The sequence below is a fragment of the Bicyclus anynana genome, chromosome 7, assembly GCF_947172395.1.
Source record: "Bicyclus anynana chromosome 7, ilBicAnyn1.1, whole genome shotgun sequence".
In the NCBI taxonomy this organism is placed as follows: Eukaryota; Metazoa; Arthropoda; class Insecta; order Lepidoptera; family Nymphalidae; genus Bicyclus; species Bicyclus anynana.
Window position 1 is genome coordinate 13,737,140 of NC_069089.1, and position 24,948 is coordinate 13,762,087.

The 24,948-nt window shown below is 36.0% G+C and overlaps 1 protein-coding gene across 11 annotated transcripts in view; it reads left to right on the top strand.

Annotated features, from left to right (window-relative positions):
• Positions 1-24,948, top strand: part of LOC112044075 (cAMP-specific 3',5'-cyclic phosphodiesterase) — a 629,441-nt gene that overhangs the window by 432,967 nt on the left and 171,526 nt on the right. Inside the window, exons 1-2 of one of the 11 annotated variants that reach the window (XM_052882563.1) lie at positions 4,088-4,221; positions 9,587-10,566. The exons of 8 other annotated variants lie outside the window; for them this stretch is intronic. In XM_052882563.1, coding sequence (XP_052738523.1) covers positions 10,490-10,566 — 77 coding nt within the window. In that variant the 5' untranslated portion in view covers positions 4,088-4,221; positions 9,587-10,489. Of the gene's footprint in view, positions 1-4,087; positions 4,222-9,529; positions 10,567-22,395; positions 23,351-24,948 lie in introns of those variants that run through there. 2 more of the 11 variants (XM_052882562.1, XM_024079820.2) reach the window with 2 other exon arrangements.

Here is a 24,948-nt window from a genome sequence, read left to right on the forward strand (position 1 = left end):
AGATTACAAAATGACATCAATCGAGTAGTTAAATGGAGTGAGGACAATAAGTTACAATTTAACACTTCTAAATGTGCCATAATTTCGTTTTCTAAGGCACAGTCTCCCCTTCGTTATGATTATAAGATCGATGGGGTACCAGCTTCGAGAGTTTCGGAGGTGAAGGACCTGGGGGTGATTTTGAACACGGAGCTGACGTTTCGTAATCACATAACAAAGTGCTGCAAGAAAGCCTACAAAAATTTAGGTTTTTTGCTACGTACTGTTAGGGGCTTCAGCAACATAAAAGCGGTAATAGTGCTTTATAATGCTTTGGTGAGAAGCCAGTTAGAAAGTAACTCGGTCATATGGGCTCCACATGAGGTTAAATATAGCCTGATGTTGGAGCGCGTACAGAATAAATTTATTAGATATTTGTATATGAGGCTGTATGGGGTATACCCATACTATCCATTAATGTACCCAACGTTATTTATACTAGGTATGGTCGGATATAATGAACTGCGGGTTAGGAGGGAACTGGCACTCGTGTTATATATCTTTAAACTCTTAAGAGGAAAGGTGTATAATGCGGAGGTACTAGTACAGGTGAGCCTAAACGTCCCGGACCGTTACGTGTCGCGGAGACGCAAGCCTCAGTTGCTGGTGGTACCGAGCGGACGTACTATTTTAGCCAAAAAAGCTCCGTTGACGTGCGCACTTCGCACTCTGAACGTCGTAGCTGAAAACATCGACATCTTCTCTTGTACTCTGAGTGAACTCACAAGGATTGCTGAGTGGTGTATTTGTTATACTAAGTAGGTAATATTAATTGTAATGTATATAGGTAAATAGAATTAAGTTTTAGATTTATAATATAGTACTAAGCTAGCGAATTAGGTGATACCTGTAAGGCTAGTTTTAAGTTATGATGATAATAAATAAATAAATAAATAAATGTCCAGCAGTGGATGTCCATCGGCTGCTAATGATCATGATGAAGAAGCTTAACTAGATTTATGAATTACTAGCAGATGCCCGCGACTTCGTCCGCGTGGAATTCAGTTTTTCACAAATCTCGCGGGAACCATGGATTTTTCCGGGATAATCAGTAGCTTATGTGTTAATCCATTGTAACCATGTAAACTGATTTAATGTAATCGTCAATTTATTTTGATATTACGGAAATGTGCATGCCGTGTCTACCTTCATTTGATTGTGCAGAGCCTTGTGTTTGTGTTTTTTTTTAGATTGTATTTGTGTAAATGCTGCGACAGTCACTGGTGGACCAAATAAATAAATAAATAAATAAATAATCCAGAGTAAAATCTATTTCTATCCAAAATTTCAGCCAAATCGCTTCAGTAGCCGCAACGTTAAAGAGGAACAAACATACTTAAACACTTTCACACTTACACACAAACTTTCGCCTTTATAATATTAGTGTGATTAAATAATATTGTATAAAATGGTCTTTATTCATCGTTACGAAGTCTTAAAGTTATCCTTTTTGTAAGCGATCAGTATCATTGAATTAGATAATACATACTCGTAATATAATATCATTCCACTCTACATAGGTGTACATAAGACTCATTATCTGGTGCAGTAAAGACGATCTGTATATATTATTTCTTTTCAATATAAGGTATTTATTAGTATATTTTTATATGTATTTTATTCATTATTGTAGGTATTTGTGTAATATTGTTTATGTATTAGGATGTAAATTATTTGTATGTATGTGTATTACTAATACTATGGTTATTTTTGTTTTACGCCACCTGCTGATGTCCTTAAGTTTTCCTAAACCGAAGGTTGCCTGGAAGAAATCGCTACTTAGCGATAAGGCCGCCTTTTGTATGCTGATCTCTTCCTAATTTGTTTTTTATTTCACTTGTTTTTGTCTTTGTGGTGTGCAAATAAAGTATATTTATCTTATTTATCTTATAGGTGTATAATAATAATTAATGTCTAACTTATTTTAACATTATCGGACATACGTACTGTCTAAGGTAGAATAACAAAAAGAATTCTACAAACTTCGTTTTGTATCGGCACCCTGAGTTACGTGACAGGAAAGGCCCGTGTAGTTGAATTTTCACTCACGAACGAACTATTTAGCTTTGTATACTCGACATCAAGAGTTAGAATATGTATGTAACGTTTCTATAAACATTTTCATATTTCCTCTACACGTTGGGAATTGTTAGAAAACTTTTTATCTACGCTTTAATGGGAATGCAACTGGATTGGTAATCTATTTAAAAATAAATTATGACAACATTATCGTCATCATAATCATAATCATCATCATTATCACCTTAAGTCCGCCAACCAGCATTAGAGTAGTGTGGTGGGTCTAAGCTTCATAAACACTGTCCTATAAGGATGGATGAATGATGACTTTGGACTTTATAACTTGTATTGTATAAGCCTGTAAGGACTGGTCGGTCTTGAGCCGTCTCTATCCAGTGACCCCTGCATTCTGTTTAATGTCCACCGCCTAGGGGGTCGACGGATTCTGCCCTTTTTTTCGGGATCATCCATTATAGCACCTAAGGATTCTACCGCCTATCGCCTCTTCGAACTAAGAACATTGACTTAAATTACGTTTATTAAAAAGGATATATTCTTGTACTATAACTATAGATCTAAAAAGTATACTTTTTACATTGTTGCACTAAATATAGATGAAAAAATTACGATACACAACGCAAGTAATATAAAATTAGCTTACTTATGAATAAATAGCGTAACACCGAAAGGGTTACGCTTACCAAGTTCAATACCAACTCCCCTCCATCTTAGATTGCATCATCATTTACCATCAAGTTAGAGGTCAAGGGTTAATTTGTAAAGATTATAAGAAAAATATAAATATATATGTATTTCGGAGAGTTATTCTCCGTTATGTATATTTAAAAGTCTTTTGGAAGTTTCCACAAACCGTGGGTGTGAAACTTTTCCATACAACTTGCCTAAAATGTTCTTTATTTATATAAAAGGGTTTTATCGTGCTATTTATAAGGTGTATAAAAGAAAAAAGAAACATTAAAATGGGAAGGAGACATCAGACATTACAAGGATTGAATTAAATAAATGGGATAAAAATGAGCAAAAGATATCATATTCTTTAGAATTTTCTTCGCTATTATGTTTAAGTACAACTAATGTATCTTGAGACTTGTCATGAACTCAAATACCTAATAGCTTTTATGATCGAGTCATTCAATTTAGAGTAGTTTCAAAATATTGATATTTAAGAAATTTAATATCACGTGTCTCAAATGGTGAAGGAAAACATGCATACCAGAGAATTTCCTTAATTCTCTGCGTTTGTGAGAAGTCTGCCAATTGGGCCAGCGAGGTGGACTATTGGCCTAACCCCTCTCATTATGGCATGAATCTTGTATAACTCTTAGGATAAGTTAACTTTAGTTTCATGATTTCTAATATAAAATAATTCAAGTGTGTGTAATGTGTATGTTTGAACACATTTTTATTACGATTACCCGTCTTATATAATTTGAAAATTGGAAGATTACTAATATAATATTCCAGACGAGCTTTTAAATGAGGTTGCCTTTTTCGTAACTCAGTTACATATATATTTTAGAAGTATTAAATATATATAAGACGTGATATTTAAGAAATTTAATATCACGTGTCTCAAACGGTGAAGGAAAACATCGTGCATACCAGAATTTCCTTAATTCTCTGCGTGTGTAAAGTCCGCCAATCCGCATTGGGCCAGCGTGGTGGACTATTGGCCTAACCCCTCTCATTCTGAGAGGAGAATCGAACTCAGCAGTGAGCAGAATATGGGTTGATAATTATGAATTTATATATATAAATGAGTATATCATCTTGTTCATACAGTAAAGTAGTATAAAAAAATAAATAATTAAAACGTGCGATGATCTTGATATCGCGAAACTGCAGCTCAAAAATCGATTTGGTCCCAAAGCGTTGAGGTCTCGAGGTGTAGAGCTCTCCAGGTTTTAAGCACGGGCCTGGGCGCAGGCGCGGTGCGGGCCCTCTGACGTCAGAGCCCCGGCCACGCTCAGTGCCCGCGACCGCGCGACCTGCCTCGCGCCCGCCCTGTAAACACGAGCTTCCGATCTTAATTCAACAATAACAATAAAAAAAAAGATCAAATACACACCACCACACATACAAAACATCTGTCTGTGAACGTTACTTCCACTCCACAAGTGATCATTGTGCTACTAATGCTAAGTACTTAAATCTCACATATATATTATATATATCATATTTACTATATGATTATAGTGTTTTGGTTATATTTGATACATAATTATTAAGTACCTATATTAGTTAATACAGTAATATGTACGTTGTACATAAACATTTCAGGTTATGACCTTGGTTGTTTCTACGCATGCGATTTCTAGAGTTTATAATTTTTAATAGAAGCATAATTTACTGTTTAAACATTCGTTTTTATAGTGCAATTATAATTTGTTTTAAAGATTACCTGAATAATACAAGTTTAAATTAACGTTAATTATGATAAGAAAACAGCGTTCTTCTGGGTATCTCAGATATATATTTTGAGCATAATCTTTCTATGTATCGCATAGCACAGAAAAGTAAATACCAATTCTTGTAAATATGTACTTACAAAAAGGCGGCAAAAAAATATAATTTATAGGTTTCATTTTATAACCTCAAAGTTAGTAAGGCTGTGAATACGCTAAACAGACTAGGTACCAAGTTAGTTATGTACACGAAAATATTGACATGTAAATTTGCGAAAATAAAATGTCTTTTAATTATTGAAGTATGTACAAATTCTTACTTGATATAAGTAATGTCGCTTACTATTTTTTTATCTAGCCATGTTTGATCAAGATAATATATTGGAAGACAAAAAGTTGTTGAATCAAGTTTTATCTAAAAAAATATTAAGGTTAAACCCCTTAATATTTTTTCTAGATGTACATATTACTAGATCATCATGACCTAACATAGGTATAAAGTCAAGTTGAGACATGTGTCATGTAGGTAGTATATTCAAAATTCAAAATGCATTTACTTCAAGTAGGCTCAGTTTACAAGCATTTTTGATTCATCAGTTGACTACTTGTAAAGATTCTACCACCGATTCGGAAGGCAGGTTCTGCTGAGAAGAAACCGGAAAGAAACTTAACAGTTGCTCTTTTTAAAAAAAATCATACAGTATTATAATTCACATACAATATTATATTTACACTGTAAGCACCGAGGTATGTGACATTTAGTTGCAGATCTATGACATATGTTTAGCCATTGTTGTATACGGAAATGTATCGATTTTTACCTTCACACCCATATTCACCCTCCTCATAGTCGAGAATGCTTTTTTACAGTTCATTTGTATATTAACTTGTGTTTATTTTTATTTTTAGTTTATATATTTATTGTGTTTGTTTCATATATGCCTTAAAATATCGTAAGACTTCTTTCATGAATTAAACGTAATTGAAAAAACGAGCAATGGATTAAATTCCAATGCCGAGATTTTGTGTAAAATAATTGTGATATTACGCCAGATATCTGCTTGTATATAGATAGATAGAGAGAGAGAGAGAGAGATAGATAGATAGATAGATAGATAGATAGATAGATTGATTGATTGATTGATTGATTGATTGATTGATTGATTGATTGATTGATTGAAATAATTTATTTGTCAACACAACACAACTACTAACTTATAACTAATACATTTACATAGTATATCGTACTATTAGATTGAAGTATTGAAGAGTGCATGAGGGAATCGTGTTTGCCCATACACTTGTGCACTGAAGGCTTAAAGTGCGAGATGCACTTGGACATTAATATAATAGACGTCTAAGTTAAACTTTGTTCAAGGAAATATCATAATCATGTGTTTTGTTCACCAATGATTGCACGACTTTAGTAATGATATTTGCTGTTGTTTTCCTTAGAGAATGGGTATTTAATTTTATCAACAATCAACTTCACTACCATGTAATTTCATAGTGACACTATTACAATGTCACTTGAAAATGCCGTGGTAAAGTAAAACATGCATTTAAATAAAGATAATACCATCCCATCATTATCCATCATTTCATCTGTAGTTTTTGAGATATAAAATACAAATATGCATAGCCTCATCTCTCTTATTAGGTTAACAATACAAATCATGTCCACATAATATCAAGAGCATCGACCTCATAAAAGTCTGTCTGAATAAACCATATTTTGGTTACATCACTATGTACATATTTTTTAGATGAATCTTACCAACTCAAGACGTTCCACAAAGTTACGAAATAAGATCGTTGTAGGACTAATAAAATATGAAGATACTCCCATAAGCCATGCATTTCATCGCTCCATCCAATTTTCTTTCTCTGAATATAATATTTAAGTACGTCTATATACTTGACGAATTGTAAGTAATAGTGCCTCGGGCTAACGGGACCCACTTCATCCTTCATTCGAGACTTTTTGCTGAGAGGCGGACATGAAAGGCTGTGTATAATAATTTAAAACATATAACTTTACTTAGTAATGATAGGAGACTTGTTCTGGAAGATCATCATGTACAATAGGGATGATGACTAGGTTTGAATATATTGATTTTTAATAACGTCAATTTCAACTAATTTATATATAAAAACTAAAGATTGACTAGACATTTGCAAAATAAATAAAACAATAAAATTTCATAATCGATTAAAAATGTTTTATCGTAATTAGATGAAAATTCATAGTTTTAGCTACATTAAATGTGACATTTTTCAATACGTGAACTATAAACATAAACACACAAATAACAAAGATATTAGTAATTTTGTTTGACCGCCCATACAAATCTAACGATCATTATGGACCTACGACGTCATTAAATCGTACCATTTTGTATGGGCCTTTTTTCAGGGATCTGCCGTGCCGCAAATCTGACCCTTTAAATCCCTGTAGCTCCGAAAATAATGATTGTAGATACCCTGTTACTTTTACAAAATTGCTTTACTATTAGCAAACTCCTAATTTATACACAATTCAAAAAAACTGTCATCATCCCTATTAAAATTTAACCATAATTCCATAGGACAACTCCACAAAATTTTGACAGCATGTTATACTGATACTAACGCTACCATACTAGCTTGCTGCATTGAACTTGATGTCTCACCTAGTTGGAAGGCTCCTAGACTACGAAACGTTCACTAACTCCTAAGTTTAAAGTTTGGAACATCTCAGAATGTTGCCTGTCTACCGATATTCCACAGATATATTTTTTGGTCAACGTGAGTTTCATTCTTCGTTTATTATAACTTACTATTCTAGATCTGTGTGCCTAGTGGGAGTTTTCAATATTTTCATACTGTTACTATCACGTTGACGTAAAAGCAAATTTATATGGAATTGAAACAGTTGTGCACTAGTGCCACTAGATGGCGCTGTTTCAATTCGATAGTAACAGTATCAAAGGGCACTAGGCCCTCAGTTTATAATATACGAGTAATATTTTGGTCTTGGTCTTGGCCTGTCATCTTACCTTACTATACCTAACTAATGCTAAACTTACATAGAATAAACAAATTCGCGTATTTATGGTACTCGTATATCGTGATTACGATATCGTATACAGAGATATCGGATCTAATATTGTAAAAACGCTCAGTAATAATGAAATTATTCATCAAGCAAATATTACCATAATTTGATGGATGAAGACAATTAAAATTATATTGCTGAAATTACAAAACTTTCCATTTCGTAATTCGAAAGAAGAAAAGAGAATCCGGAAAATTGTTTTTCTTTGTTCAAAAGTATACTCGTACATGCAAATCTTGGGCTTTGTTTGAATGAACAGGATGGAACCTACTTGCACGTTTTGAATTTACGATGCAATCTCAGGTATCCACGTCTTTAGAAAGCCTTTTCTTAGAAGCCTTTTAAAATACGAGACAGTGATACAACAATCATCCTTTTTTATGCTTATAGAGGACTTTTTTCACTCGGCCTTTTTTTGTAGACACTTTCAAAATATTGGCATACTGGAATGATTCGGCCGAATGCTACAATTATCACAAAACTATTAATTTCTATAGAGATTCTCAAGAATAACTGCCTTCTGTATTGCCTCTTGATCCAGCAATTAAGCGAAAGCTTCTTAAGGTGTTGGTCGAAGCTTTTTGCTATAAGACCATTGACTAAAACGACCAACGGTACAATACTAGTTTGATTATTTTATTGTTAACTCTTCTTTATAAGATTAATTATTACCTTGAAGTTATAAAGTATATAATTGTTGTTCCATTATTTTGTCTCTAACAAGGAAACGCGGTAAAGTCGAGTGTCATTTCCGTGAGGGGCGCAAATACATCATGAGATGTGGCGTATGTTGCTAATGAGGGAACTTGGGTGATTATTTTGCTATGATATTAGCTGGCAATTTCAGTTGCGGAGCTTAAGCCACATGCCGTTAAAGTTCTTTAATATTAATTTCATTAGAGATCTACTACTACTAGATTTTGACGGCCGCGTGGCGCAGTGGATAGTGACCCTGCTTTCTGCATCCACGGCCGTGGGTTCGATTCCCACAACTGGAAAATATTTGTGTGATGAGCATGAGTGTTTTCCAGTGTCTGTGTGTATTTATACATTATATAAGTATTTATATGTAGTACATAATTGTATATTAATATTATAATATCAACTATCTTAGCACCCTTAGCACAAGCTACTCTGTATGCTTACTTTGGGGCTAGATAGTGATGTGTATTGTTTAAGTATATTTATTTATTATTTTATTTTATTATTATTACTATCTTAGAATTTAAAATATCGTGAGTGTTATTCATATTAATTGATTATGAAACTCACGTGATACAACGTCAGAGCATGAGCTGATTCTTGCAACGCAGCACGATCCAAACTGAACGCGTTGCAAGAACCAGCTCATGACTAAGGGCCCCATATGGGTTCAAAACTAGTCGGGCATACTCCGACAGTGTATTACATGAGTTTTAGGTATTTTTTATAATCAATTAAGATCTACTATCATCATAATATAGGAAGATTAGTTAAGTGAATTTTTTTTAATAAAAAAAATACCATAACAATTAAATTTGAGTTTCAAACGGCTCCACAAATTTGAATATCTTTTTGTTTTTTTTTTTGCACTGGTTTTTATACTAAAATATCATCATCATTTAAATTCAAGACTAAAATGGGAAAAAATAAAAATAACAGTACTTACCACTGTTAATTTAAGGTGTTTAGACATAATATACCTAATGGTTTCTATAATTTTCAAGTTGCAACACCTACACAGTAGAAATATAACACATTTTTTTTTTATTTTCACTACCCATGATTTTAAAAAATATATTTTTTTTATTTTTTTATTTATTAACAAACTTACACAACAACATTACAGTTTATCCTTAATTCACTAGTGTAGCCATATACAATTAATTAATTAGTCACCTACTCACGTACTATGTATTTTGATATACAAGTGAATTAAAACGGAAGCTCGTTTTTAACAAATCGCAATCAAGTGGACTTGTAATTGATGAATGTGATAAATTAGTGCTTTCAACTGTTTGGACAGTGTCACCGAACCCGATTGAAATGATACAGAATCGCAATTAAATATAAAAAGTAGTAACAGTGCCAAAAACTTATAATCAAGTACCTACCAGTCTAGCACAAAAGGAACGTGCAACGAAAATAAAAAATATATCTCTTATACTATACCATAATAAGACATTGACTCGGAAAGCTCTTTACTTTCTCTCAAGAGCCGTCACTTATATCTCGTGTCTTCAAAGGAAGTTGACGAAAAATATTCGCTGACACGTAAAACCATATAATTGAACTCTTGAGTCGTGAGAAGTGAGTAACCAATAGCGACTTAGTTGGATACGTGAGGAGTATGGTATGAAGACAGAAGACCCAAATAATTGAATTCTTATATCGTGAGAACTATAAGTACGAATAGTGTTTGCATACGTGAGGTGTATTGTACTTAGAGTTGTAAAAAGTGAACGATCAGTATTAATTACCTACGTGAGGTGTATTTAACTATAGAGCTGTGAGTGACGATTACCTTCAAGTAAGTCATTTGGATCCTTGAGGTCTATTAAACTCTAGAGACGTGAAAAGTGAACGATCAATACCAATAGCAAATTGTTTGCAAACGTGAGTAGTTGAACTGTTAGAACTTTCAATACCAATAGCGAGTTGTTTGCAAACGTGAGAAGTTTGACTTTGGGAACTATCAATACTAATAGCGAGTTGTTTGTAAACGTGAGTAGTTGAACTGTTGAAACTATCAGTACCAATAGCGAGTTGTTTGCAAACGTGAGAAGTTGGACTTTGTGAACTATCAGTACCAATAGCGAGTTGTTGGGATACGTGAGGAGTATGGAGTGAAGGGCGGGCGGTCCGTGTGATGGTGAGGGCGTAAGGCGCGCTGGGCGGGGGCGGCTCGCGGCCCGCCGGCTGTGATGCGATGGGCCAGGACTGGTGCTTCCGCCGCAAGAGGAAGCGCAGCAGCAGTCAGGAGGATACCCAACCGCATCACACCCGGTAACTATTCTCTGTTCAGTTTTTTTTTTAAAGAATATTTGCCATATTTTTTATAATATGACCAATATTCCCATTCCCCTCCAACTAGTCTGGAAAGACTGTGCTAGGAGTGGGTACGACAATAGACCAACGGGGCGGGGATCGAACCACCACCCCTTGGTGATGAGTCCGACCGCTCTTACCGTTCAGCTATTGAGGCTTAAATTTAATTAATTTTTAAATTTTAATTTTAATTAATTATAATTAATTTTCATTAACAGTCAGTAGTATTAAAATATAATGGTCTACAACATTGCCGATTACCGACCCTTTTGCCGTTGAACTATTGAGCAGGGGCGTAGTTACCGCCGTATCTGCCGTGTCAATGATACGGGCCCCTGGACTACATGGGCCCCTTACTTGTAAAAGCAAAAATTTGTAAAAAGTAATCTACAATATTACTTAATCTGGTAGTGCTTCCCAGGAAAACATAAACAAAAAAAACTACAGAAATTACAAAAGTAAAAATACGCAGAGAATTAAGAAAATTAAGTATGCAGGTTTCCTCACGACGTTTTTCCTTCACCGTTTGAGTTCCGTTCACCTTTCTTAAAATGCACACAACTGAAAACTGAAAAGAAAAAAACATACCAACTGTATGATATCCACCAGTAGGCACCGGATTACATTTGTTATATAGAATCTCAATTTTTTTTTCTTTTTTTTATTCTTTACAACGTGCCGTCGTTTTACCCTTGACTACAATTTCACCTGATGGTAATTTCGTATATGTCAACTAGCTTACGTCAAAGATAATGAATTAGCCTGCAGCAGGCATATTGATTTGATGTTTATTTTATTATTTATTGATTGATTGCTGAACCTTCATCGCCAAACGCCAGCTGGACTTCTATAGTAGGTAAATTTAAGGCGGCCTTAAAATTAATGTTTGTTTAGACGCTCTAAAATCTAAAATCACATTGTAGCCTAAAAGTACCAGTTGATAAAAAAGCGAACTCAACTACCTACATATTACTTAAATTGTAAGTGGCAGTGGAATTTAATGGAAACATTCTAGAAATGTTACATGAATATACATTAAATTTTCTACGTTTTACCCTTAATTAGGTATTCGGCGGTATAACTTTACCGATAAAGTATTAACCATATTAACTAACCACGGCCGTCAAATCAAATTAAAACCCAATTAGTTTAAATTTATTTATAGATTTCTAGATTTTTTTTTTATTTTTTGACGGCCTCCGTGGTGCAGTGGTATGCGCGGTGGATTTACAAGACGGAGGTCCTGGGTTCGATCCCCGGCTGGGCAGACTGAGATTTTCTTAATTTGTCAGGTCTGGCTGGTGGGAGGCTTCGGCCGTGGCTAGTTACCACCCTACCGGCAAAGACGTACCGCCAAGCGATTTAGCGTTCCGGTTCGATGCCGTGTAGAAACCGGAAGGGGTGTGGATTTTCATCCTCCTCCTAACAAGTTAACCCGCTTCCATCTTACCACCAGGTGAGATTGTAGTCAAGGGCTAACTTGTAATGAATAAAAAAAAAAATTAACCTAGAAGTGGAATCAGATTTGGTACACTTTATTACAGTAACAGCTTCTACATATCGGGAAAAAAATACGTGTGTACCCAATAGTATTAAAATTTACAAGGAAGGTTTAAATAATTCCGTGTAAAATTTAATTTAGATATAATGTAGGTTTCCTCAATTAAATCCAGCAGGGAAACGAATTTGATAGTTTCTCAATTTCAGCTTATCATTAGGTACACATCAGGAAAATAATTATGTTTCTATCACAACAGTTGTTTCCAGTAAATACAACAAACATTGAAGCGTTAATCTTCTTAGCGAAGACTTAAATAAGTCTTCTCATATTTTATTTAAATTTATTTATGAATTCCTCTTTTAATCCCAATAGTTTCCACAGTATAAAACTATGTATGTGGCGCAAAAGTTATTTACAGTAACTATTAAATACTTAGTACGTAACTTAGTACAGCCAAAGTCAAATTTAAAAATCCACAGTACTGGCCCGCACAAAATGCGCATAAAAATATATAATAAATTACCGCAATACATTAAGAAAAAAGAAAACATAAATGAGTTTTTATTAACATTAAAAAACTTTTTGTTTTTAACGAACGTAGAACCTCCTCCTTTTTGGAAGTCGGTTAAAAATTAATGACTTTTTGACCGAAAAACAATAAATCCGCCTCTCTACTTATCTTATCTTATGTTATGTTAAGTTAAGTTAAGTTTTACTTTGTAGTTACAACACCCGGGTTCCATTTGTAATAATTATGACATTTAATTTATGACATGTGTTAAATATTATAATGGAAATGTAACTTAAATTAATAAATATAATATAATATAAATATTTAAGAAATACTATCTAATTGTACGAAGGTTTAAATAATTATTCATTAAAGCATGCATTTTGAATACATGGCGGAAATTAAATTTAGGTACTTTCTTGCCTATAACAAATTCACATAACACATCAGAAAAGTAATCACAAAAACCATTCACAATGACTGTTGTTTATTCAAACGATAGATCCTTCATTCTGATACAATTTACATCACGATGAAGGTATAAATAATTCTTTGTTAGAGTAAAATAATATGTCATCAAAATACATCCATGTTCCTGCACATGGCGGAAATTAGATTTCCGGCTCTATCATCGTACGTAACGGCGGAATAATGATATTCTAACGTGGTGTATCTTCTGCTGCGACACAGTTACGAAGGATAACGCAGACACTTTGCAAATTGTAGCTGCGTTTACGTACAAATAGAGATAAGGTGAAGGATACATGCTTACTTTTACTATAATCGTACATCCTACTAATATTATAAACGCGAAAGTTTGTATGGATGTTTGTTACTCTTTAACGCCGCTACTACTGAAGTGATTTGGCTGAAATTTGGAATGGAAATAGATTTTACTCTGGATTGACACATGGGCTACTTTTTATCCCGAAAAAATCCATGGTGTCCCGAGATTTGCGAAAACTGATTTTGATGATATGAATGTTTGTTACTCTTTCACGCCTCGATCACTGAACCTAATTAGCTGAAATTTGGTATTAAGATATAGTATAGCCTGGATTAACACATAGGCTACTTTATCCCGGAAAAATTCATGGTTCCCGTGGGATTTGTGAAAAACTAAATTCCACGCGGAGGAAGTCGCGGGCGTCCGCTAGTTATATAATGATTTATTTATTATGCTATCACCCGCGAAAAGCCGATGAACCCATGCGACAACGTCACCCAGGTCCGACAAAATACAGCCTGCCACATACTTATTATGAAAGCTCAGTAGACAATTCAGGAGTTAAATTAGGTGGCTTTAGCAGGTTTCAAGGGTCTAGTCTAGATTCTCAATGTCTTTCAGTCTTCTTGAGAAAAAGGAATATCTGGCTATCATGGGCCCTTTATCCGTAAGTTTTTTTTTACTGACCTGTTATAGTTCGCAGTAGGTTTTTCTTTGTAAAACCTTAGTAAAAATAAATAAACCTACTCGTAATGCCATCTCATAGAGTTTCGAGGTACCAGTATTTCAACACAGAATCCAACCAACATCTTGTACCTGCATATTATTTGCAATACTATCCGACGTGATAGTATCGGAAATAACTACGAGATGGCGTTATAAACACCCATTAACGCAGAAAGAAAGAATTTAAAAACATTATAACTATAAAAATTCCCGCAAAAAAAAAGTGCTAGTAGAATTTACTTATTAAAATATCTACTTTAAATACACAGATTAATCAATAATATACAGATGGAGCGTACCGAACACGACGGTGTCGTAGCCGCTCCAAATACGAAATTCAAAAAGCAATACATTTTGAGTCAGTACACGAACCATCCTATCAGTAATTTTCAATATTATTCAAGAAAAATGGCGTAATGAAGCTGAAGAGTTTGTTTGTTTGTTTGGTTGGACGCGCTAATCTCAGGAACTACTGGTCCGATTTAAAAAATTCTTTCAGTGTTAGATAGCCCAATTATCGAGGAAAGCTATAGGCAATATATTATCCCCGTACTCCTACGGGTACGAGAACCACGCGGGTCAGCCAGTACTTTTTAGTTGTGTGCATTTTAAGAAATTAAATATCACGTGTCTCAATCGGTGAAGGAAAACATCGTGAGGAAACCTGCATACCAGAGAATTTCTTAATTCTCTGCGTGTGTGAAGTCTGCCAATTCGCATTGGGCCAGCGTGGTGGACTATTGGCCTTACCCCTCTTATTCTGAGAGGAGACTCGAACTCAGCAGTGAGCCAAACATGTGTGATACGTAAGAGTGTCCACTAGTATGTATGTGTTAGATTTTATAATAACCGTTTCGATTAAAGTCACCCCATTACCACAGGTAATATCAAAATGAATCCCCTATTACCATTTGTGTATGGCACGCCGATGGCCGCTAGATAATCGCATTGAAGACTTTGATAGCCGTCGGAGGCTTTTACGATGCAATTACCCACTTACCTTGCCGCTACTACCGGCTCCTTTATCATCGTTCGCGTACAATGTTAGTATACGTCGCTTATTTGAACTATTAGCTAGCAAGATAGGAAATTAGAAATAAGTTGTATTATTTGACCGTGAGACCTCATTTTAGGAAGGTTAAATGATTTCATCATATGTTCCTACCATAGGTAAGGAATTCATCATCATCATCATCATCATCATCATATCAGCCGATGGACGTCCACTGCAGGACATAGGCCTTTTGTAGGGACTTCCAAACATCACGATACAGAGCCACCTGCATCCAGCGAATCCCTGCGACTCGCTTGATGTCGTGAGTCCACCTGGTAGGCCAACACTGCGCTTACTAGTGCGGGGTCGCCATTCCAGCACTTTAGGACCCCAACGTCTACCGGCTCTTCGAACTATGTGCCCCGCCCATTGCCACTTCAGCTTCGCAACTCGTTCAGCTATGTCGGTGACTTTGGTTCTTCTGCGGATCTCCTCATTTCTGATTCGATCACGCAGAGATACTCCTAACATAGCTCGTTCTATCGCCCGCTGTGTGACTCCGAGCCTTCTTATGAGGCCCATAGTTAGCGACTGGCAACATGCACTCCTTCACACCCTCAATCGTCGCAAGTAAAAGTGTAATCAATTTATATTTTCCTTGGAATAATTTAAGAAATTCTAAGAAATCATAAAACACGTTAAAACCTTCTACCTCCCATAGCCTTACTCACTGTAGCTTAAGCTGAGAAATTAGTTTTCTTATAATATGACGAAAAACTGGTTATTATAGCTCTTAGATCAAGCGATAAATTAGCTGCTTAACATTCAGATCGCCTATTAAATTAAATGTCTAGTCTATTACCTAACTAAATAGCTAACAAAAGTACTCAGCTGTGACAAAACATACTTACATAACAACTACATACATTTTTATACAATATACCACAATACACAGACCATAATATTATAACAACAGTGTGACATTGACTAAGTGGACCGTGAATAATGTTTCCTAGAATAGCATCTTTGGTGCAATAGCTGCTATACGTAGGTATACATGTAAATTGAATAAATAAGGTGTAGTCCACTTCATTTGCATTATACTTGGATGCCTAATATGTAAATGCAGTAGAGCATTATTGTGTTTCCTTCGCTGTGTGTTGTTTGTGTACCTTTGTTTTTATTGATCACTAGCGGACGCCCGCGATTTCGTCCGCGTGGAAATCAATGTATATTTTCAACCCCTATTTTACCCCCTTCTTATTTTATTTTCGCAATAAAAAGTATTATATAACATTTTTCGTATTATGGTCTTAAACCGTGCCAAGTTTAATTTGAATTCATTCAGTAGTTTCAGCGTGATGCCCGGCCAAGAAAATCACGGACAGGCAGACAGACAGTATCGATTATATAATGGCTTCCAAAAATTTTTAAAATATCTTTAATGAACAGAATTCGACTTGTTACAGTTTTATTATAAGTATAAATAAAGATACATTTGTTTGACTTCAACGAGCCATGTAGGTATATAATATACGATTATTTACTAGTACATACTTACATGTTAACTGACTGATATATCAACGCCCAGCAGTCGATGCAAAATAAAAATTTTCTTTTGTGACAAAAACAATTTTAGAAACTTAAACTTTAAGATGAGGAAACCCTATTTAGCACTTTTAAAAATGGATTAAACGACAAAAGAGACGAATTATTAAAAAAAAATAAAGGAATGCTGGATTTTACATAAACTATAACACGCTTCCTGCAAGCTGTTCTCCAAGTTATCTCATTGGAATGAAAATGAATTGAATTGCAAAAGAATTCTTACATTAACTTGTATAGATTAGTGACGATACAGTGATGACATAAATCTCACAAAACCCGATTTCTCTCCTAACAAATCGGTTATCTCTGGAAAAGATTTCCCTTCCGTTACAAAAAGGTATAAAAACTTTAATGAGAGCATTTTCACAAACAATTATGTTTTCTAGATCGCAGATAGGTAGACAATGTTCATTATACACGGTCATTTCACCTGCAAACGTGCACCTAATTGCATCTACATGCAATTCCGTCGTAACGAACCTCCCGCCGCAAATCTCAATCTATAGATAATGTGAGAGAATGCATAGTAACATCCCAATAGTTTTTCAGTTTAATGAAACGGTTGGATTATAGTTTCTTGACAATGAAAGGCGTCCACATATCCGCATCGTACGTATCGGACACATCGCAACATACGGATTTTTAATTTTACGGTATATAAAATCCGTTCGATGCGGATCAGTGGACGCACTTGTGTGTCTATACAATAAATATTAAAATCCGTTTGATGCGATGCGTCCGATAAGCACGATGCGGATCAGTGGACGCCTGCCACAAATCGAATGAAGTGAGGTTTAGGTGATAGCCCAGTGGATATGACCTCTGCCTCCGATTCTGGAGGGTGTGGGTTCGAATCCGATCCGGGGCATGTATATCTAACTTTTCTGTTGTGTGCATTTTAAGTAGTTAAATTTCCCGTGTATCAAACGGTGAAGGAAAAACATCGTGAGTAAACCTGCATACCAGAGAATTTTCTTAATTCTCTGCGTGAGTGAAGTCTGCCAATCCGCATTGGGCCAGCGTGATGGACTATTAGCCTAACCCCTCTCAATCGAAGAGGAGTCTCGAGCTCAGCAGTGAGCCGAATTTGAGTTGATAATTAAGAGTTTTAGGTATAATAGACACGAGAGTATCAAAACAGACTTCTGCGTACGTTTTATATAAAGAAACAAAAAGTAAACATCATTAATCCAAATTCCGTCATTTGCCTACGTTATTCATTTACAGTAGGACAATAGAATTCCAAAATGATCTGGTGGTTTTTTGACCATTTCTGGCTATCAAAATATAATGTGCGAGCGCTTGAGTACTTACCTATGTAATATTTACAAGCACGAATTTTTGTTTACCTACTAAAAAAACTTTTTTTCGGTTTTTTAGTTTTCGAAAAAAAAGTTTCGATTTGATTGATTAAAAATATTATTATTACTAAGTATGTTCGCCCGCATAAAATTCACTTTTTCACGAATCCCATGGGAACCAAGGTTTTTCTGAAATAAATAGTAGCATATTATATATCGTTCTATAACTTTCTCTATCTATCTCTGAAAGCTCCATCGATATCACGTGGTGGTCCCTGACAATCTTGTACGAGCTATAGAACATCGGCCATTTACGTAATTCCAAGATTTTGGCTTGGCAACGAATGTGTTAAATGACATCTAGGCCACCTACCTATATAGATTATTACCTACATAGGTAATTTATTTTAATGAAAAGATGACGAATTCATATGGATAAGGAGGTACATAAAAGCCAGGGATGAATAATTCTACAGAAAATGGAATCCATTCTATAAAGTTAATAGCGGCCTTTGTAAATGGTTACTTATTTTACCAGAAGACGTGCACGGAATTGCGTTTGCATGCAATTCAGTAATAATGAGCCCCAGCAAATAAATGTACATTGAAATGCACGAACAAAATATACGAAATTAATTCATAATAGCATCTGAATAATACAAATAAATGTAAAGTGTATTTTCACTGGCAGACTTGTACGGAATTGCATTCACATGCAAAACTATCCGTTTTTAGAATACAATTGTTATGCGAGCTATACACTCTCGCACGTATCACGGTGTGAGTCCAATGGCGGCGTAATAAATGATTTTAGATTTTTTTTTACTTTTGAGGGCGCCAATTCAAAATTAATTTATTACAAGTAGGCTTAGTTCACAAGTACTTTCTAAATGTCACGTAATATTTATTAGTCGCGTCAAATGAATACATAAAACAAGCAATTTTCAAAATACCATAAAAAAAACATGATTTATAAAAAATATCATTAAAATCGTATCTTTTTGAGGATTTCCAAGAAAAATGCTTTATTGGCGCGACTTTATTAGATAATAGTGATAATAATAATTAGTCTCTTAGTAAATCCAGCGTATATTACTACACAACTAAGTACACGATTGATACCTAAGTATTACTATTTTATTTTAATAGTATGTAGCTTTCAAAAAAATATTGTCAACTACAGGTGACAGTAGGCATTGACGGGTTTAATATTCTAATAGTGTGATAATAAATCTCAATACTAAAATTCGGTTACTGAATCGAATTAGCTGAAATTTAGTAATGAGATATAATATAGCCTGGATTACCACCTAGGCTACTTTTTATCTCGGAAAAATCCATGGTTCCCGAGGTATTTGTAAAAAACTAAATTCCACGCGGACGAAGTCGCGGGCGTCCGCTAGTAATCAATATAATATTATAGCCATGTACGTACCCTATAAAATGCTCAATACTGACAAAAAACGTACATTACAAAAATATTTTCATAGAATGGCAAAGTGAAGTCACGCACTTGTAAACGTTGTGTGTTGGGTTAAAGGATCCTTTGACTGTTAACAAACAATCCCCTTGTCCACTCCAGTCACTGTCCCCGCCTATCCCAAGTAACCCATAAAGAATTACACAACAAAAGATGTGGACGGCTCGAATGCCACGAACACACTGAAACCGTCCGTACCGCAAGTCGTTACAACGTGGCAACAATTATAAATATAAAATAAAAAATAAAAAGGAAAAAAAAATTGGGACCTGAATTAAAAAAAAATTAATGTTTAGATACCCTACAACCAACCACTCCAGCGCGCGGTCAAGTTCCCGAGCCACGTGCTCGGGCCGAGTAACAGACACTGACACTATTCGTGACGTCACCGTATTAGTGTAACCTTCAAGGAATAAACGATAATTACGGTATCAGCCTAACTCATCCGTCGCTACTTCCTGTATTATGTAAAAATCATTTTTATTTGAAAAGTATGCAATTTAACAAATTCATGTAATTTATACTAATAATAAGAGAGCCGTGATAACCCAGTGGATATGACCTCTGCCTCCGATTTTGGAGGGTGTAGGTTCGAATCCGGTCCGGGGCATGCACCTCCAACTTTTCAGTTGTGTGCATTTAAAAAAAGAAATATCACGTGTCTCAAACGGTGAAGGAAAACGTCGTGAGGAAACCCGTATACCAGAGAATTTCCTTAATTCTCAGCGTGTGCGAAGTCTGCCAATCCGCATTGGGCCAGCGTGGTGGACACCTAACCCCTCTCAATCTGAGAGGAGACTCGAGCTCAGCAGTGAGACAAATATGGGTTGATAATGATGATGATGGTACTAATAATAAAAAGCTGAAGAGTTTGTTTGTTTGTTTGATCGAGCTAATCTCAGAGACTACTGGTCCGATTTGAAAAATCCTTTCAGTGTTAGATAGCCCATTTATCGAGGAAGGCTATAGGCTATATATTATATATAGACAACGCGCGGGTGAACCGCGCGGCGTCAGCTAGTTATACATAAATACAGTTCGTTTCATCTAGGATGGTGCGGGTGACAGTTCGTTTCACTCTTGAAAGTTTGCCACGTTTCACAGTAATAGAACGTATTATGAATGTCAATACAGGCGATATATAACTACATGCTACACTTTAATAATATAAAGAGGAAAGATTTAATTGCTCGTTTGTTTGCATTGGCTCTGAAACTACTTTACCGATCTGAAAAATTCTTTCGCCAGTAGAAATCTACACTATCAGCGAGTAACAAAGTATAGTATGTATTCGCGTGTATTTTTTATCGCTGTATTTCCACGGGAATGGGAACTACTACGTGGGTGAAACTTTGTGGGGTCTGTTAGTATTGAAATAATTATAAATAAGCACATTGCTAAAAAATGGGCCGTTAGTCCAGTGGTTATACTTTGTGGATTCGGGTCATGTGTTCCTGGGTTTGAATCCTGGTCCTTGAACTATAATTAAGCTTTTCTTTTTTCCAAAAAAAAATCAGTAAAAATTCTCAGCCTGGTGTTGGGAAATTCGTAGATAGTGAAAGTGGTATTTCCTAAAATCAAACATAATTTCTTATTTAATAATTTCACCCTAACCCCCATAGAACCCCACAAAACAGCATTGGATGGGTAATAGGCATAAGTTCCATATCCTCTCTACGATGAGAAGGGAGTCCTCTCGCTGTAGTGGGATATTAAAATATTGAACTTAGTGTACACAGTAGGAAAATTATGGGGATGCAGTATACATTTTCAATTTACATTTATTTCAATAGCGTCTGGTTGCTCAAAGCTCCTAATCGTACATCGGCTTATCTAATACTAGTAGATGTCGCGCGGTTTCATCCGCGTGGTTCCGGTACGGGGATGAAATATAGCCTGCCTCGATAAATGGGCTATCTAACACTGAAAGAATTTTTCAAACCGGACCAGTAGTTCCTGAGATTAGCGCGTTCAACTAAACAAACAAAAAAACTCTTCAGTTTTTTTAAATATTAGTATAGATTTATTAGGAAATTTTAGATTTGTAAATGTTTTTAGACGCGATATAGATTAATATTGGGAATAGGTACAATATTTATAATATTGAGATTATACTGTTATTAATTATTAGGAGTATGCTGGTGACGAGAATTTATTATGATCTTAATTTCAAATAATAAAATATCCTAATATATACATTTTTAAGTAAGAAAATGATTTCATTTTTAGTCCACAAGGAAGCTTTATTGTGTATTGGATAATGTTTCATAAATTCTTATAGGAATTCTTATTTGAATTTTCAAAAGAAATTATGTACTTTATTTTCCGTTTCGTGAACAAAAATAGATACAGGTAAGTGTCGCTAATCTAATATAATTATGATTAGTTCTTGCTATAATTAATTCGAGTCACTGTCGTATTATTAGCATTGGCACATGAACTCATTCTGTTTGCTCCACGTCATTTACTTTTCTGTAAGTAAACAACATAACCAATAACTTTGGATAATTAGAAATATTGATTTATTTTTGTACAAGGCTATCAGTGTTCAAACCTGTACTTCTTATTTTTTATGTTAGCCATACGTTCAATGAACACGCGGCTTTATATCTTTATTGAACTTTAAACTCATAAATACATTTTCGCTACAAGTACATTTTATACTAAAATTGTTACATTAAACATATTTGATAGAAATCAGTTCCCCTGATTCATAACCAGCCAGCTTCAGGTTCGTTTCATGACCTACAAAAGAACGCACATTTCACGTCAAATTGAAGTGAACCTTCTGTCGGTGTAAGAGAGTTCGATTTTCATTAAGTGGTGCAGTGAGTTGTGGCGTTTCCACACGGAGGTTGCGTGCCGGCGTACGCATGCGGCTCGCCCCTTTCGACCCCCGGCAAAATGGCGATGCCAACATGGCCGCCGGGCAGCCGCAGGATGCTCCGTGACGCTGCTCTCGTTCGCAACAACGCTGGCACGAACCCTCAGCGGCCTGTACGTTTCGGCACGCACGCGGAAACTGTCCGTGCCATCGATTTATTGTGCGCCCCGACTCGCCGCGTCCCGGGCGAACGCGTGCATGCGTGCAACAAGTGATAGCGCTCAGAAAGTCGCGATAATCGACGCACCGGTGCCGATCCCCAGCAGTGATGTGAATGTGGACCGCTTACAAATATAGAACGTGCCCTTTCGGCGAGCGGCGGCGCGGGTGAGCCAAGTGACGTCGGCTCGCGTTCCCCGCGCCGCGAAACGTCAACAGTGCCGCGTCACGCAGACCGCTCCACATAAATAATAACACGCGCACGTACCGCCGTCTCCGTAACGTAGCGAGTGGTGACAATCAGTGAAATCATCGTCATCGATACGCACAAACAGTTACCGGTTAAGATATCACGGTCCGCGTTCAATCGCACCGAATCGATAAGTATTACGGGTGAAATGTTTTATTTATTGGCTATCGATATGACAACAAAACAAGCGAGTTCGGAGCTCTCGACTCCGCTTCAGGTCCAGTCGTAGTCGCGAGCGCGCGTGTACCGATCGTCGCGAGGAGCACGTGCGGCGCTAACCGCGCGACGGTGGCGATGTGTGAGTGACCGGCGGCCAGTGACACTGAACACTGATGCAGTTGGCGGGAAAGTGGTCGCGGTGGTCGGGTCGGAGCCGCGTCGGGCGGAGCGCGCGGTAGGCGATGATCACACTGGTGGTCGCGGTGTGGTCGGCGGCGCGCGCGCTGGGGCTGGCGTGCGAGGCGCCCGCTGCCTCGCCCGAGGCGGACGAGGCGCCCGTGCTGCCTCGCCTGCGCTCGGCGCGCGCCTCCAGCGACCTCTCTACGCTCAGCACGACCACCACCAGCTCCAGCCAGACCAGTAGCGGAGACTATTCTAAGAGGTCTACGCCTCGTTATCATTTTAACAACCGTTATCTTCTTATTTTTAACTTTCTTCAAAAACTGCTCCTGTGTTTCATAAGTCTTGAATTAACATGAATTTTTAGAATGTGAATTTTATTGATATAAATTAATTATTCACCTTTATTCAATACACACTATTAGGAAAAATATTTTACAATTTAACAATCCAATTCAACCGACCAGTCTTTTAACAAATTTACTTAACATGTAATTAAAACGAAATTGGAAGAACTTCACTACGACTCACCATAATTTTTAGCAATCAAGAATTGCATACATTCTGTCTCTTGATCTTGAAAAATTAAACAACATTTCTATTTATACAATTTGCATTGGCTAAATCCCACAAATGTGACTTTGTATTTTTAATTAAGAATCATTGAGTTAAAATAAAGAAAAATACATTAAATTGCTAGATACCTGTATAAGCGACTAACAAAATAATATTTTAGCGAGACCAGTCAAGGTCATTCAACCTGTATTCTAAGTAATAACTACAAGTAGTTATGACTTTTCCTTATTCTGCTAGTAAATAGAGATCGCAAGGCTTACATTAAAATATGACTGGAGCTCCTAACTATGTCAATTATTATTTATTATCCGCAATGAGCTACAATCAAGTGACGTTGATTGCCGCGGAAGGCCATACAACAGTGAACAATCGCAAATGTCCAAGACACGATAATAACTCCTATGATTGGGTATATTTAGGTGCACGATGCGATTCAATTATATAAACTCCATTGTTCGTATTGCGTTTATTTAATTGATAATAGGATGTGACTGCAAGTAGTAGTGCAGTTCATAAAAGTACTAACATACTTTGCAGTAGTTTATTAATATACAGGGTGCTGGGGAGTATTTCCCATAACTTCAAGGTGTTGACGACACCACCTATGACAACCGAAATGCTCAATTAATATTTCATTAACTAAAAAAAAAGTTTTTACGTTTTCATACAAAGAAATTCCAATAATTCCGACTAGCCATGTTACACACACCTTTATCTATGGTTGCATTTTAAAATAAGACAATAGGCTACGTCATTATTATATGGATGAGTTGGGACTCATTTTAAGATCTTTTTACAAAATAATAATATTATTTACTCCGAAAATATTGATTTAAGAAAACACGTTCCTCGAACATTTTGAATTAATTTTTGTTATAGAATATTACGTATTATAGAGTTACGGTAAATACTCCCGAGCACCCTGTATATTTTGCTATTGTCCGCGAAAAACCGACGAATCCATCCATGCTTCAATATCACCCAGATCCGAGAGAAAACTCGACCACCTTCAGATGCAAAGTATAACTAATATGACGAATACTAGTATTATTTACCGTATTACTTATTTATATATACCTACGTATTAATTATTTGGGCAGTTAGTTATTCTGTGGATCTCAACACAGATGTCCTGGGTTCGATGATTACCAGCTTGAGTGAGTTTAGGTCTGGTGATAGGCATTAGGCCGTGACTACAGTTCGTTGGATGTAGGATGGTGCTTGTGACAGTTCGTTTCACTCTTGAAAGTTTGCCGCGATTTACAATAATAACCCTGCTATCTG